Source organism: Oncorhynchus nerka, linkage group LG7 (genome assembly GCF_034236695.1).
Source record: "Oncorhynchus nerka isolate Pitt River linkage group LG7, Oner_Uvic_2.0, whole genome shotgun sequence".
Lineage (NCBI taxonomy): Eukaryota > Metazoa > Chordata > Actinopteri > Salmoniformes > Salmonidae > Oncorhynchus > Oncorhynchus nerka.
Genome location: NC_088402.1, coordinates 46561717 through 46578468, shown reverse-complemented (window position 1 = coordinate 46578468; position 16752 = coordinate 46561717). Strand labels below are relative to the sequence as shown.

General features: G+C 39.8%; 1 protein-coding gene across 1 annotated transcript in view; it reads right to left on the bottom strand.

Annotated features, from left to right (window-relative positions):
- LOC115131809 (sodium/hydrogen exchanger 3-like) overlaps positions 1-15324 on the bottom strand; it is a 62979-nt gene extending 47655 nt beyond the window's left edge. The window contains exons 1-3 of the mRNA XM_029663816.2: positions 15013-15324; positions 4394-4696; positions 3949-4109 (exon numbers count right to left, since the gene is read on the bottom strand). Coding sequence (XP_029519676.1) covers positions 3949-4109; positions 4394-4696; positions 15013-15214 — 666 coding nt within the window. The 5' untranslated portion in view covers positions 15215-15324. The remainder of the gene's footprint in view (positions 1-3948; positions 4110-4393; positions 4697-15012) is intronic.
- Between the last annotated feature and the right edge of the window lie 1428 nt (positions 15325-16752).

The window sequence follows — 16752 nt, the reverse complement described above, 5'->3', positions numbered from 1 at the left end:
TTATTTAATGTGTTATAATTAATTGAATCAATTGTGCAATATAATCCATTAGATTTAAAATGTATTCTTGGACTATTTGTATATGATTTATGTTATATAGGCCTACAAACAGACAGCATTCTCTGGAGTAAAGCATGTGACTGACCGGTGCAGTTCAGTCAACGTGCCTTGTCTTGTGTATTGCCTTTGTACTTCATTTGTCAGGTTAAGGTTTCCAATGATGAATGTCATTACACTTGGATGTCCACATACTTCTTATTTAACACATTACAAAAAGTTAAGCGAATGTGTTTTGCAAAAAACTGTAGTATACACATTAACTGTGCCCCAAATGGCACCCTATTCCTTACCAAGGGGTGTATTCAGACTTACCCTATGCACGTGTGTAACAAGGTTTGTGTGTGTGGCACCCTTGTGAGCACGGAATACATTTAATTAAATGCCAGAAAACACACCCACTGGGTGGCCTAACAATTTGATCAAGGAGTTTTTCGGTTCATTTATCTAAATCGGATTTTTTTTGGGCACAACATTAGTATGTAGCTTATGGAGAAGGTGTTCAGAATGGAGATGCATCTGCATTTTCATCTGTTTCAAAACCCATGCGTAGATTTAAAAACACTTAGAGTGAAATATATATAATTTTTTATCAACCTTAGGCTGCATCATGGGACAAATACGGTTAGAGCGCCTTACGCACAAATTGTAAAAAAAAAAGAAAGTTGAATCAGCATTGTTTCAATGTAATTTATCAACGTATTGTGATATGGAATATGAGCATAAAACACATTTAGATTTGCAAAAGTTATGAAAACAGTACTGGTTGATCTAATTTCAACCAGCGTTGCAAAGATTGAATTGAGGGTAAAACTTTTACTTAAATACAATCCCACTGGGCACAAAAAATGTTGAATTAATGTTCAATGTAATTTGTCAACAAATTGTGATGTGGAATCTACGTGGAAAATATATTGGATTTGTAAAAAGTCAACAACTGTTGTTTTGAGGGTGACATTTCTACCCCAGGATTATGTCATTATGGTAACCCATTTTCAACATAGATAAACCTTGTATAAAATATGTCGAATTTGTACCTGAAACAAAGTCAGATCTTCAACATTATATCCAATATCAGAAAAGTTACTGCCAGGCAGCACCTCCTACTGGAAAGTTGATCTATCTACAGCTATGGTTGCTAAACTTCTAATAGTTAGCCAAATTTCAGTTCATGTGTGTGGAGCAGTGGATGACTGGAAGACTGTGTCCCCTTTTCTCAGCGATACAACAAATGATCTATTACTAGTGTGTTCATATCTACATTTTTTAAATATATTTTAAGTTTCCACATCACAATAACATCACTTCCAGTTGACGGGGGCAGCTCTAGTAGGGCAGAAATTTGATGAACTGACTATTTGGAAAGGTGGCGTCATGACAGTGCCACGTTGAAATTCACTGAGCTCTTCAGTAAGGCTTTTCTACTGTCAATGTTTGTCTACTGGAGATTGCATGGCTGTGTGCTCGATTTTATGCACCTGTCAGCAACGGCTATTGCTGAAACAGCCGAATCCAGAATTTGTAGGGGTGTCCACATACTTTTGTATATATAGTGTGTTTCAACCCAGGATCCAACTAAAATAGACAATACATATACTGTATGCCTAGGGTTTCAAGCTTCCCCATAGTATGATGCTGCCTCCCCCATGCTTCACCATGGTGCCAGGTTTCCTCCAGACGTGACACTTTGCATTCAGGCCAAAGAGTTCAATCTTGGTTTCATCAGATCAGAGAATCTTGTTTCTCGTAGTCTGAGAGTCCTTTAGGTGCCTTTTGGCAAACTCCAAGCAGGCTGTCATGTGCCTTTTAACTGAGAAGTGGCTTCCATCTCGGCACTCCACCAAAAAGGCCTGATTGGTGGAGTGCTGCAGAGATGGTTGTCCTTCTTTGCAGAACTGCAAAGAAAAAGCCAAATCTCAGACTGGCCAATAAAAAGAAAAGATTAAGATGGGCAAAAGAACACAGACACAGGACAGAGGAGCTCTGCTTAGAAGGCCAGCATCCCTGAGTCGCCTCTTCACTGTTGACGTTGAGACTGGTGTTTTGCGGGTACTATTTAATGAAGCTGCCAGTTGAAGACTTGTGAGGCATCTGTTTCTCAAACTAGACACGCTAATGTACTTGTCCTCTTGCTCAGTTGTGCACTGGGGCCTCCCACTCCTCTTTCTATTCTAGTTAGAGCCAGTTTGCGCTGTTCCGTGAAGGGAGTAGTACACAGCGTTGTATGAGATCTTCAGATTCTTGGCAATTTATCACATGGAATAGCCTTCATTTCTCCGAACAAGAATAGACTGACGAGTTTCAGAAGAAAGGTCTTTGTTTCTGGCCATTTTGAGCCTGTAATCGAACCGTAATCGAACCCACAAATGCTGATGCTCCAGATACTCTAAAGAAGGCCAGTTTTATTTCTTCTTTAATCAGGACTACAGTTTTCAGCTGTGCTAACATAATTGTAAAACGGTTTTCTAATGATCAATTAGCCTTTTAAAATGATAAACTTGGATTAGCTAGACAAAATGTGCCATTGGAACGCAGGAGTGATGGTTGCTGAAAATGGGCCTCCAGCTACAATACTCATTTACAACATTAACAATGTCTACACTGTATTTCTGATCAATTTTATGTTATTTTAATGGACAAGGACATTTCTATAAGTGACCCCAAACTTTTGAACGGTAGTGTATATTTAATCAATTTTGAATTCAGGCTGGAACACTTTTTTTTATATATAAGTCAAGTGGTATGAATACTTTCTGAAGACACTGTAGCATGAAAAGGATGCAGGTCTTTTTTTAGAGCTCTTCAAAATTGCTATAATAATCTGCGCAGGGTAGCCTAGTGGCTAGAGTGTTGGACTAGTAACCGGAAGGTTGCAAGTTCCAACCCCCTAGCTGACAAGGTACAAATCTGTCGTTCTGCCCCTGAACAGGCAGTTAACCCACTGTTCCTAGGCCGTCATTGAAAATGAGAATTTGTTCTTAACTGACTTGCCTAGTTAAATAAAGGTTAAAAAAATATTTTAAAAAATAAAATAAAAAATCTCAAACAGCATTGATTACTTGCACTATTTACTTTGAATGTAATCTCAACTGCAATTCAGGTAATTTGATTGTGTTTCTAGATGAAGCACAGTGATAACACATTAAGTTGTGGTATAAATAAAGACACTTGAACTTTTCTGTGCATTTAAATTGGTTGAAACATATTTAGATGACAACTAAACCAAAAATAAGACATTGTTTTTCCATTGGTATGTGCTTGTGCTTTTAGATGGTTGAAAGAAGTGTTATAACACATTGGGAATTCAACAAACTCCGTCTGCCTTTTTGAGTGGGTGAATAATGGTTGAAATCTCATTGATCAACATCTCAAGCAAATATGACCTAAATGTCCACATTGAAATGACGTGGTGTGCCCAGTGGGATGACAGGCCCAACTATTGTGCCATAGGTCAGGTTCAAACTGTTACAGCTTGGTCTGCTCTCCATAATGATTTCATTAGCCTGCATGTCAATTTTCTTACATGAAGTATGATCAACTATGGCTGATATCCTGCAATTAAATAGATTTTTCCATGTTTTCTTTTGTATGTTCATGTGATATCTGAGCAACTCGAACATTACAACAAAATCAATGGGTCTGAAAAACCTAGCTAAAAATGTTGACATGGGCTAGTTGATTAACTGTAATAAATAGCTTTCTAAAGTAAGCAATGACTGACAATAAAAAAAGTAAAACTGCTGATGCCCTGCCAAATAACGACATTGCAGCTTGAGGCCCACAGTCCGTATTGACACAACCTATTGAGTATGACTGATATAGGGAAAAGTGTGCCATTTGGGACGCATCCTAATAATGATGAATGAGGATGATCAAGTTTGTGAGACTGACCACTGTGACGCCGTCGTTGAGAAGGGACTCCCCAAACACCAGGATGTACAGGACCTCGTTGACATGGACCTCCTCAAACACGGCAATCACAGCCACGGGGTCCACAGCAGCAATCAGACTCCCAAACAACAACAACTGCAGGAGACCAGTGTCGATATTACCTACAGAGGCCCAGGGTAAAAGGTGTTATGATCTCAGACCTTTGATCTAGCTTACACGTTAACTCTGACAAATGCCAGTTTCAGTCATCGTAAAACTATAGAAGAACCTGTCTTTTATGTTGATCTGCTCTATGGTGGTCAGTTCAGACTTTGGTTGGGCCTGTCCCAAATGGCACCCTATTCCCTATATAGTGCACTGCTATTGACCAGGGTCTTCTGGTCAAAGTAGTGCACTAGCATAGGAAATCGGGTGCTATTTGGGACGCATAGGTTGCCTGCCTTACCCATGGCCCCGCCCAACCAGCACCCCCAAAGCGCGAGTCCCAAAGTGGCAGCGTTCCAGCAGGTGCCAATAACAGCGTAAACCAGGATGGCGCCCAAGTTGCCGAAGAACAGCTTGTTGGGCATGGAGTAGCCCGCGTCCAGGACAATCTGGGGCAGCAGGTAGAAGAAGAAGGTGAAGGGCTGCAGCCTGAAGGTCTGCACCTTGTCTGCCCCATAGATGATGCCGCCCAGGACCCAACCGATGCAAATGAGGAGGCCGCTCTCCGGGATCACTCTGGTTAGGCACGGGTTCAGCTGGAATACTGGTGAACAGAGCAAGACAAGGACAAAAGAGACAAATTCAGAGATACGCAGAGTGAATGAAAGACAAAAGTTCATAATTTGGTAGATTCAGGTGGCGCCAAGTCAAACAGACCTGAGCCCGGTTTCCCCATAGCGATTGTACTTAGGCTTACGAATGTTTTAATGATGCATCTTTCCCACAATGGCCGAAGTTGTAACACGCATTTCCCAAAACATCATGCAGAGAAAACGTTGACGTGGATTGAAATAAAGGCAGCACTACTCTCGGATCAGCATTCTACTTTTCATATTTTACCTATAACATTATAATTAATCCACAATACTGACAAGGGATCAGATCCTAGAGAGATATTATCACCTATGGCAACATATACTGAGGCGGCTTATTATAATGCTTACCCTATAATAATGCACAAAATCAAGATTTGGCACATTATTGTGCACATGTTAAACATATTGAAATATATTGAAGCAAAAATTACAGACAGTAACATACAAATAGCTCAATTAAACTCAACTGAATGAGCATGAAATTGATTGTAAGGTCATTGAAATAACAGAGATACAGTGTGTAGCCTACACTGTATTAATATTTCTAATACAGTCATCTCGGTTTTCATTTAATCAAATTTGTATTTTTCGTTTGTTAGTAACAATGAAAAGAAATTGGTAACTTTGTATGTGTAGTCACATTTGTTCTGAAGTTATAGGTCGTCACAGGAAGACAGATTAATATCTTGATTTTGTGTTCAGCGGAAATCTTCTGAGAATAAAGTGACGCGGAAGGGCACAAAAGTATCTAACGACAACCTTAGCTGTTCTACAAGTGGTCTGAGGCAGTCATTAAATAAAAAGCTTTTTCAAGAGACACTTTAGAAACAATGGTTTTGGGAAACAGCTCAGAGATTTAATGATGCTCCTACGAAGGTTCTAACAATCAACTTGGCCTGAAAATGCTTTTGCGAAACCAGGCCCTGGGCACAGATTCACAAAACACTTCTTACGCAAAAACGTAAGGAGCTTCTTAAAAAAAAAAGAAGTTCATAAGAAAGTTTAGGTGCAATTCCTCAAACATTTCTTAAGAATTTATGATTTTCTTAAAACTTCTAAAAAAATTCTTATGATCTTCTTAACTATTTTAAGATGATTGTTGCTATGCAACCAAGTTAGCCTACTAACTAGCATATTTCTTACTGATATTACTGGTCAATTTCTTTTGGGGGGGATTTCAAACAATCAATACAGATTTTTTAAAACAAGTTCAATTTCTTTCATTAGCTTATTTTCTCATGTCCATGAGATTAAGAAATCCAATAACTTTATTTTCAAGAATCACATTTTTCTTAACTACTTCCTTAAGATGAAACATGGGAAGAAACTTAAGAACATTTTCAATAACTTTATTGAGGAATAGCAACTTTTTGTAAGTTTCTTCTTAATATGAATAAAGTTAAGGAAAAAATGGCACTTAGGAAGAAATGTCTTCTTAAGATGGTTTTGTGAATCTGGGCTGTGGTCCCAAAAATGCTGCTCACTGCCTGATAAATCTTTGAAGTAAATTTTTCACAGCCAAGATGCTGGCATCATTTTAGCGTAGTTAGCTAATTAGTCAGGCCTCCTTACACTTTCTTGATCCCTGGAGTTGTATTCATAAAGAATCTTAGAGTAGGAGTGCTGATATACTATATGCTCTGTTGTGGCTTAAAGATCCTACTGCATATCTCATGGACTGGGAGGACCTGATCATAGATCAGCATTCCTACTCTAAGACGCTTTATGATTAGGCCTACAGGCTGCGGCCTCCTTACACTTTTTTGATTGTTTATCAATAACGGGATCAAAATGTCCACAGGATACAAGGGAGTCTGACATTGACATCTGTTCCTACCTGGCAACATTATTGGGCTTTACACAAAGGCAGGTGTTGAAACTCAAAGCCGGAACTAAAAGGTCAAGCAAAAGGATTAAAATGTGTGAGGTTGCGAAACTTGCAAATGATCAACCATTTCAGAAGACTGAGAAAGTGTCATTTTTTCTGTCCCTGGAGTATGATTAACCAGCAATGTGCCGTTATAAATGTTCTCATCACTCAATCAGTGGAGAGAGGCAAGTTTTTAAAGTTGGTAATGCTTTTTCAGATTCCATTCCATCACTCCTTCTTTAACTTCGTCCACAGGATCAATTCCTACCAAGCCGGCTGGCTTCTATCTCAAAGTGAACATTTTCACTAACTGAACAGTAACCTCTGGATTTGTCATCCAACCAGAGGACTCAGGGCTATATCTTTTGCTTAGGTGTTTTAAGTGTTGCCTCTTTAACTGAAGCTCAGTTAATAGGGCTAGGCTTCCCGCTAGCGGGACAACTTCCGGTGAAACTGGAGGGCGGGCAATTCAAATAAATAATCATAAATATTATGGATATCTCCAACAGTCCCCCCTGAGTGAGTTTTCTTATGCATGTGATGTCAGAATTCATTCACTAACCCCATTTCTGTCTACAGTTTTTTATGCGAGTAAAATATAAACGCTGACAGATAATTGGTTCCTTCGACATGGTGGGATCTTTTTGTGCTGGTAAAATTAATTATGGTAGAAATGGCGGTGGAAATGCATTTATGTGCAAATATATTGATAGAAAAACCATCATGTTGAAGTAAACTTGGAGTCACTCGATGATATGGTGTGTGGCCATCCCACTTAGACTCGGGAAACCATGCAATTGATAAGGCTACAGATGAAATAACTTATGATGAACTTCACAGGGTGTTGAAAGTGCACAGTGATCTTGAAGGTCCTTTCAAATAAATATTGAGGGTCTGATTCTGGTCACTTGATGATCGATGCTTGACTGCTTTTTGACAAATAAAGAATATTTAACCATAGCTGCCCTAAAACCAAGGCACGCTGCCTGCTAATTATCTATAGAAAATGTTTCAACTAGTCAATTGTACATTATTTTGTAACAGTGAGGTAGGTGCGTTCCACCTCCTCATTAATTCACATAGAAAGTAGCCCATTTCACTGTGGCGGAGGAATTCTAGGCTCATGTAAGGCAAGGATTAGCTAGATGAGTCAGACAAACTTCTCTCTTCGATGAAGCCCAAGCACTCTACCATTGTTTCCTCAGGTCAAGTATGCAGACATTTGCGCATCTCCAGTCAAAACAGAACCTGACAGAACTTTTAGCCCTGGCGCATTGCCTTCATTGTTGTTTTCCTTACTAATAATTACTGTGGGCATTTCTATCAAAGTAAGTGCCTTATTATCTTATTATAATAATGTTTCTGTATATCGTGTTATGTCATTTCTACTGTAACACACAGTATTTATGTATGGAGCATAATGCATTCTGTGTATTCCTTTATAACCACGGACACGCAAGGTACTGATTTGATGGATCACCACCTCAAGCTGAACCTCGGCAAGACGGAGCTGCTCTTCCTCCCGGGGAAGGACTGCCCATTCCATGATCTCGCCATCACGGTTGACAACTCCATTGTGTCCTCCTCCCAGAGCGCTAAGAACCTTGGCGTGATCCTGGACAACACCCTGTCGTTCTCAACTAACATCAAGGCGGTGGCCCGTTCTTGTAGGTTCATGCTCTACAACATCCGCAGAGTACGACCCTGCCTCACACAGGAAGCAGCGCAGGTCCTAATCCAGGCACTTGTCATCTCCCGTCTGGATTACTGCAACTCGCTGTTGGCTGGGCTCCCTGCCTGTGCCATTAAACCCCTACAACTCATCCAGAACGCCGCAGCCCGTCTGGTGTTCAACCTTCCCAAGTTCTCTCACGTCACCCCGCTCCTCCGCTCTCTCCACTGGCTTCCAGTTGAAGCTCGCATCCGCTACAAGACCATGGTGCTTGCCTACGGAGCTGTGAGGGGAACGGCACCTCAGTACCTCCAGGCTCTGATCAGGCCCTACACCCAAACAAGGGCACTGCGTTCATCCACCTCTGGCCTGCTCGCCTCCCTACCACTGAGGAAGTACAGTTCCCGCGCAGCCCAGTCAAAACTGTTCGCTGCTCTGGCCCCCCAATGGTGGAACAAACTCCCTCACGACGCCAGGACAGCGGAGTCAATCACCACCTTCCGGAGACACCTGAAACCCCACCTCTTTCAGGAATACCTAGGATAGGATAAAGTAATCCTTCTCACCCCCCTTCAAAGATTTAGATGCACTATTGTAAAGTGGCTGTTCCACTGGATGTCTTAAGGTGAACGCACCAATTTGTAAGTCGCTCTGGATAAGAGCGTCTGCTAAATGACTTAAATGTAATGTAATGATTTCATAACCTTCAAGGTGTTATACTCAACTGTGCTTATGTAATTTTTCTATTAGTTCTGTAAAACAATGCTAATGTTAATGGCGTCAAATAAGTATTAGCTTGTGTTGTATTCTTGAAGCTGTTTAATAAGTGCCCCTCAGAGTCACCAGTGTAAATACTGTGGATACGTTTTGAGGGGCTGTTTCACAGACGTCAGCATAGGGTAAAATGAAGGGATTAATGACCAGCACAATTTGAGGTAATCTGCAAGGAGAGCCCATATGTAAATCTATATGTAGTCTATATCTGCCTGCAATACTAAATGCTGTGCATTTCCTCCATCATATGCATGGGAAACTCCCCACATGTACTGTATCTGTCACGCCCTGACCTTAGAGAGCCGTTTTATTTCTCTATTTGGTTAGGTCAGGGTGTGATTTGGGGTGGGCATTCTATGTTGTCTATTTCTTTGTTTTTGGCCGAGTATGGTTCCCAATCAGAGGCAGCTGTCTATCGTTGTCTCTGATTGGGGATCATACTTAGACAGCCCTTTTTCCCACTTTCTATTGTGGGATCTTGTTTTTGTTAGTTGCTGGTTTAGCGCTACTATACTTTACATGTCGTTTAATAAATTCAAAATGTACGCCTACCACGCTGCACCTTGGTCTCATTCCAACGACAGCCATAGCAGTATCTTTATGTACAGTGTCTTCAGAAACTATTCACACCCCTTTACTTTTTCCACATTTTGTGTGTTACAGCCTGAATTTAAAATTGATTATATTGACAATACCCCATAATGCCAAAGTTGAATTATGTTTTTCAAAATGTTTACAAATTAATCACAAATTAAAAGCTAAAATGTCTTGAGTAAATAAGTATTCAACCCCTTTTGTTTTGGCAAGCCTAAATAAGTTCAGGAGTAAAAATTTGCTTAACAAGTCACATACGTCACAACAAGTCACACTCACTCTGTGTGCAATAATAGTGTTTAACATGATTTTTGAATGACTATCTCTTCTCTGTACCCCAAACATACAACAATTTTAAGGTCTCTCAGTCAATACACCCAGTCACTACAAAGATACAGGCATCCTTCCTAACTAAGTTGCCGGCGAGGAAGGAAACCACTCAGGGATTTCAACATGAGGCCAATGTTGACTTTAAAACAGTTACAGATTTTAATGGCTGTGATAGGAGAAAACTGAGGATGGAACAACAACATTGTAATTACTCCACAATACTAACCTAATAGACCGAGTGGAAAGAAGGAAGCCTGTACAGAATAAATACATTCCAAAACATGTATCCTGTTTGCAATAAGTTATTAAGTAAAACTGCAAAAAATGTGGCAAGAAATGTACTTTAAGTCCTGAATACGAACTGTTATGTTTGGTGCAAATCCAACACAACAATCACTGAGTACCACGCTTCATATTTATTTTCAAGAGTGATGGCTGCATCATGTTATGGGTATGCTTGTCATTGGCAATGACTAGGAAGGTTTTATGATGAAAAGAAACAGAATATAGCTAATCACAGGCAAATTCCTAGTGGAAAACATGGTTCAGTCTGGTTTCCAACAGGCACTGGGAGACACATTCACCTTTCAGTAGGACAATAACCTAAAACACAAGGCCACACTAGCGTTGCTTACCAAGACAACATGGAATGTTCCTGAATGTCCTAGTTACAGTTTTGACTAGGGGTGTACTGATTCGTCATACTCGTACTCATAATCATATCCATTTTATCACACTTGATACTGGTAATCGGATTTACTCGTGATTGGAAAACCCAAAAGCTTTAAATGCCGGTAAAGCCTATACCTCAAGTGTGCGTTACAGCGCTATCACTCAAGAGTGCATCTCAGAGCGCATCGTTGTTCTTTCACTCATTCACACACATTGTTAAACGACCTCGACAAATGCACAAAAATAGCCTAATGCATGGCTGGCTACTACTGCCTGCATTTATTCCAGACACAGATTTAGATGAAGGTAGACTAATTTGTTTGCCCCATATATTGTTTCACATTTGAGAGGAGCAAAACGTTTGTATTACAAAAATAAACAATCTACCCCTATAAAAATGTGGATTAAAAATGAACCATATACATTTGCCATTTTATTTTCTAATGATTTGTCTCTCGGTGAACATGCCTGTGCACATTCAAATAAATAATAATAGCAAGCAAGCATGGGCTTGGGCTTGGATCACAACATAACACAGACGTTGTCAGCAATGGAATAATTATAATGACAAAGTAGGCCTACTAAACAATACCAAGTAGACAGACAAAAACAACCATATGGCCTCAGCAAAGTCGACAAGAAATAAGTAGATTGAACAACAATAACTAGATACAGAATATATTTGAGTGAAAGAGAGATGCGTGCTTGGCTGCTAAAAATAATGTTTCCCATCACGGATAATTACAAAAAATATGAGTACTCGGCACACCTCTAGTTTTGACTTAAATCGGCTTGAAAATCTATGGCAAGACTTGAAAATGGCTGTCTAGCAATGATCAACAACTATATTGACTGAGTTTGAAGATTTTTTTAAAGAATAATGTGCAACTATTGAACAATAGAGGTTTGCAAAGCTCTAAGAGACTTACCCAGAAAGACTCGATTCCAACAGGGAGTTGAAATACACTATACTGTATCCTGATAAGTATAGTATAAGTATAGTATAGTATCTTATCAGGATACAGTATAGTGTATTTTTCATATATACTGTATATATTTATTTTGACATGTTAGACTTTTCTTCCACTTTTTTTGTTGTATTTTGTGTAGATAATTGGAAAAAAATACAATTAAATCCATTTGAATCCCACTTTGTTATAACAAAATGTGTAAAAATTCAAGGGGTGTGAATACTTTGTGAAGGCACTGTACCTATCTATGCACAGTGTATGCACATTTACACAAACACACAAAAAGTGTAATCAATGTCACAACTCAATTGTGTCTGGTGTGTACACTCACATTGCTATTGACCACCATGTCACCACAACAAACAAGACCTAAACATGGTAGATGCTCCATTACCTTTAACAGTTAACATTCAAAAGATGACACTCCATAGCTCATTTCTGTACATACGCATATACATTACCACAAATTACATTATCGCTTTTCTGTCAAAACACATAAATAAGTCCTGCATCAATTAAATGGTCACCTGACGTCCAAATCTGCAAAGAACAATTTTACACTAACACACGGTTAATTTGCTGTGTCATGACAGTGTAAAGTCATTGTCTTAAACTGACACCAGCTTGGTTTATAACATCTGTTATGTATTGATTATGACAGTTTAATGTTGGTTCTTATGACTCAGGGTAGAGTAAAGCGTTAGCAAACAAACTCTCAGAGCGTGAATAGAGGGTGGCAATCTATGGTACGATGAAATACTTTCAAGATGAGTAGCCTGGGGAAGGGGATGTAAATCAGTGGAGGCTCCTCAGAAGAGGAAGGGGAGGACTGTCCTCCTCAATGAAATTTCATAAAAAATAAAAATTGTTAAACAAAGTTATCCTTTATAGATAAAACTATACTAAATATATTAATATTTCATTAAATAATTAATTTAAACACACTGTTTTTCAATTAAGGTCTATAGTAACTTCAACAGCACTCTCTGGGGTAGCATTATGGCAAAGCCGGTTGACAACTAGCTTCCATTTTCCTCTGGCTACATTAACTTCAATACAAAACCTAGGAGTCTCGTAGGCCTCACCCCCTTCCATAGACCTACATGGTAATTATGACCACTTCTGGAGGATGACCTCCAACCAATCAAAGCTTTTGCAGTATGAACTGACATGTTGTCCATCCAATCATAAGATTAGGATCAGAGAATGACCCTAGTGTGTTGTATTGGGGTTGTGCCGCAGAGCATTATGGGGGGTTCTATGTGTTGAGAAGCTTGGTAAGTCCTTGACATTATTGGTTAGAGATTGAGAGTGAAAAGTGATAGTTGAGCATTTTTTAAATATTATTCAATTCAAATTAGTTTCTTCAAATTACAGGAGAAAATGGAACCCAGAATAGACATGCTCTCATTAGGACTGTGTGTGTGTGTGTGTGTTTTATGGTCTACATCTGTGTGATGTGACCAATCAGTTTATTCCAGTTCAGAATAAAAAATATGTATTGTATTTTGACAGCAGCAGTTCCAACCTAGACTTTCTTTCAACAATAATTTCAAATCAAATCAAATCAAATTTATTTATATAGCCCTTCGTACATCAGCTGATATCTCAAAGTGCTGTACAGAAACCCAGCCTAAAACCCCAAACAGCAAGCAATGCAGGTGTGGAAGCACGGTGGCTAGGAAAAACTCCCTAGAAAGGCCAAAACCTAGGAAGAAACCTAGAGAGGAACCAGGCTATGTGGGGTGGCCAGTCCTCTTCTGGCTGTGCCGGGTGGAGATTATAACAGAACATGGCCAAGATGTTCAAATGTTCATAAATGACCAGCATGGTCGTATAATAATAAGGCAGAACAGTTGAAACTGGAGCAGCAGCACAGTCAGGTGGACTGGGGACAGCCACAGTAAGATGTATTGTTTTTGTCTATATTGCATTTGTTTTAGGCATAAGGGGAATGAAATGTACCGATATTTATGTATAGTTGAATATATTTTCCTAAGCTTGGGTCCCAGGAAAACACAGAATTTCTCATTTGGGTCCCAGGCTGAACTTGTTTAAGATCCCCTGCATTAGAGATCTGACATACTGTATGGGATGAAAACGAGACGATTTTTCAGTCTGATCAACTGTAGGCTACTAATAATAGCAGCTGCATACAGCCTATGCACCCTGTCCATCTGCTCAGGTTAAACAAATGGGTAACGTTATGTATTTATAGTCCATTTGTGTGAGGAGAAAATGTGAATGTTATCAAATTTGGTTTATATTCCAACTTGGCTAGGCTGCCTATATGTTTTCAATTCAAAATAATTCACTGGAATTAATCAACCAACATAATAGTGATGATAGGTCTACAGTTGCATAGGCCTGCATGATGCAAACATGCATTAAGCAAGCTCAGCCCTGTGAGTTTTATTCGCTATCAGTTGTTATCTCTGCGTCTGGATAGAGGAAATCCCCCTCTTAATCTAGTCTAAATATAATTCATATAAACAAGTTTTAAGGTTATTGCAGTTTGACATGATTTTCATCCCCCCAGGGCCAGGAGTTTTTTCAGGAGTTTTTTTAAACCATGTCACCTGATTAGGAAAAACGGGTCCCTCCATAGGCTGGGATGGTGCAACCAGTCTGCTTGCAGTTGTCAGTTATTGTCAGGTATGTGGATGATCAGGGATTTAGGAATGTTTTTTTGTCTACTTTGATGTGTTGGTTGGGCAAGATGTGCAGTCTGTGTTTGACTTTGTGAATTCTGATATGTCTGAGTTTAACTTCATGGAGAAACTCGTTGCCCAAACCTACGATGGCACAGCTGTAATGGAATGTATCTGCTATTTGTATTTACAGGTAAGTCCCCTCCTGTCAACTATTGTCAACTCTCTCCTGATATGAACTGATGCCACTTCTCATGTGCCAGCTCATCTACTGGCATATTGAATGTTTCCTCTCCAAGCACTGTGAGTACCCATATCAATTTTCTCTCATTACTGTATGTAGAGTCAATCACACACACAAACACAATCACATTATTACACATCAATGATTTTACTTGCTTGGACTAACTCATTCTCAGATCTTTTGTGTAACTGTGTAGTGTATTGTGTTATTGTTTTTTTGTCTTCCCTGTCAAATCCTGTCCTGCCCTCATTGGAAGAGTTGAGCTCTTCTCCAACACCATCCATCCATGATGAGCCTGTCCTGCACTGAAGACTATGAACACCTCAACCCCTGTCCTGCACTGACGTCAAGCCTCTGAACACCCCAACTCATGCCTCATACCGTCATTTGTCGTCTCCGTGTGTTCCGAGCATATACCGTGAGTCTCCCATCCTCCTTAATTTTTCAAGTCACCAGCTTCCACTGATGTACATGTATGGAACTCACCGAGTTTGCAGAGCCAGCTGACCAGGATCCAGAGTGCCACCAGGTATGGGAAATGAATTTCCTCCCACTTCCAGATAACGATGGGCAGGGTGGTGATAGTATGTTCTGTTCCATTTCCTATGGCCTCAGATGCCAGGCTGGGCCTACTAATGGCAAGCAGTACCATCACCAGGACGAAAGTGGAGCGCCACAGAGCTGGCATCTTCAAGCTGGATGCTTTTCAAATCTTGAGCTCCCTCTCTGTCCTCTGTCACTGACTATCTGAATTGTCACTGCTGGCCCTAAGTATGTTTGCTCCTCTCTGTCCTTGCTCAGGTTAGAGTACACCTTTTCACTGCAGGGGAAAGCCCCTCCCACTCTTTAGCCAGACAGGCTAGTTGGGCCACTTCTTCGATACCAGGGTGCAGTTCTACCCAACCTTACCACCCTGTTGTTATTCATTGGCTCAGGACACCAGAGGCATCATCCCAATAGGGGTCAAACGAATACGTGCCCCTTCATATTTGTCCTGTTTAATATATATATATATATAATAAGAAAAACGTATTACATTTTTTTGTTAGTTTTGTTGTTGTTTCTCTGTAATACTACTATCCACCTAGTACTTTTATGAAGTTTTATTTACTATTTGTATTTATTTGTAAGGCAGGAGCTACTCTTCCTGGGGTCCAACCACATTATGGCACTTACATCACACATAAAACAAAAGATAAAACAGTACATCATATAACATTACACCACTACATATATGCAATACAAAATGTATAATACCACCATACAACAATATTTCAATGTACGTGTGTATAGAGTGCATGTGCTAGCATGTGTGTGTGTATGCCTGTGTCTGTACCTGTGTGTGTGTGTCTTCACAGTCCCCGCTGTTCCATAAGGTGTATTTTTATCTGTTTTTAAAATCGGATTCTACTGCTTGCATCAGTTACCTGCATCAGTTACCTGTGGAACAGAGTTCCATGTAGTCATGGTTCTATGTAGTACTGTGCCTCTCCCATAGTCTGTTCTGGACATAGGGAATGTGAAGAGACCTCTGGTGGCATGTCTTGTAGGGTATGCATGGGGTGTCTGTGCTGTGTGCTAGTAGTTTAAACAGACACCTCGGTGCATTCAGCATGTCAATACTTCTTACATGCCAATACTTCTTAAAAACTTCTTACAAAAGTAGTGATGAAGTCAATCTCTCCTCCACTTTGAGCCATGAGAGATTGATATGCATATTATTAATGTTAGCTCTCCATGTACATTTAAGGGCCAGCCGTGCTGCCCTGTTCTGAGCCAATTGTAAAGTCCCTCTTTGTGGCACCTGACCACACGACTGAACAGCAGTCCAAGTGTGACAAAACTCGGGCCTGTAGGACATGCCTTGTTGATAGTGATGTTAAGAAGGCAGAGCAGAGCTTTATTATCAACAGACTTCTCCCAATCTTAGCTACTGTTGTATCAACATATTTTGACCATGACAGTTTACAATCCAGGGTTACTCCAAGCAGTTTAGTCACCTCAACTTGCTCAATTTACACATTATTCATTAAAATGTTTAGGGTTTAGTGAATGATTTGTCCCAAATATAATTATTTTAGTTTTTGAAATAACTTATACTTATACTTATACTTAACTTATTCTTTGCCACCCACTCTGAAAATAACTGCAACTCAAGTTAAATAAAGGTGAAATAAATAAAAAAGTGTTGTGGCCATTTCAGTCGCTGTAGTAGCTGACGTGTAT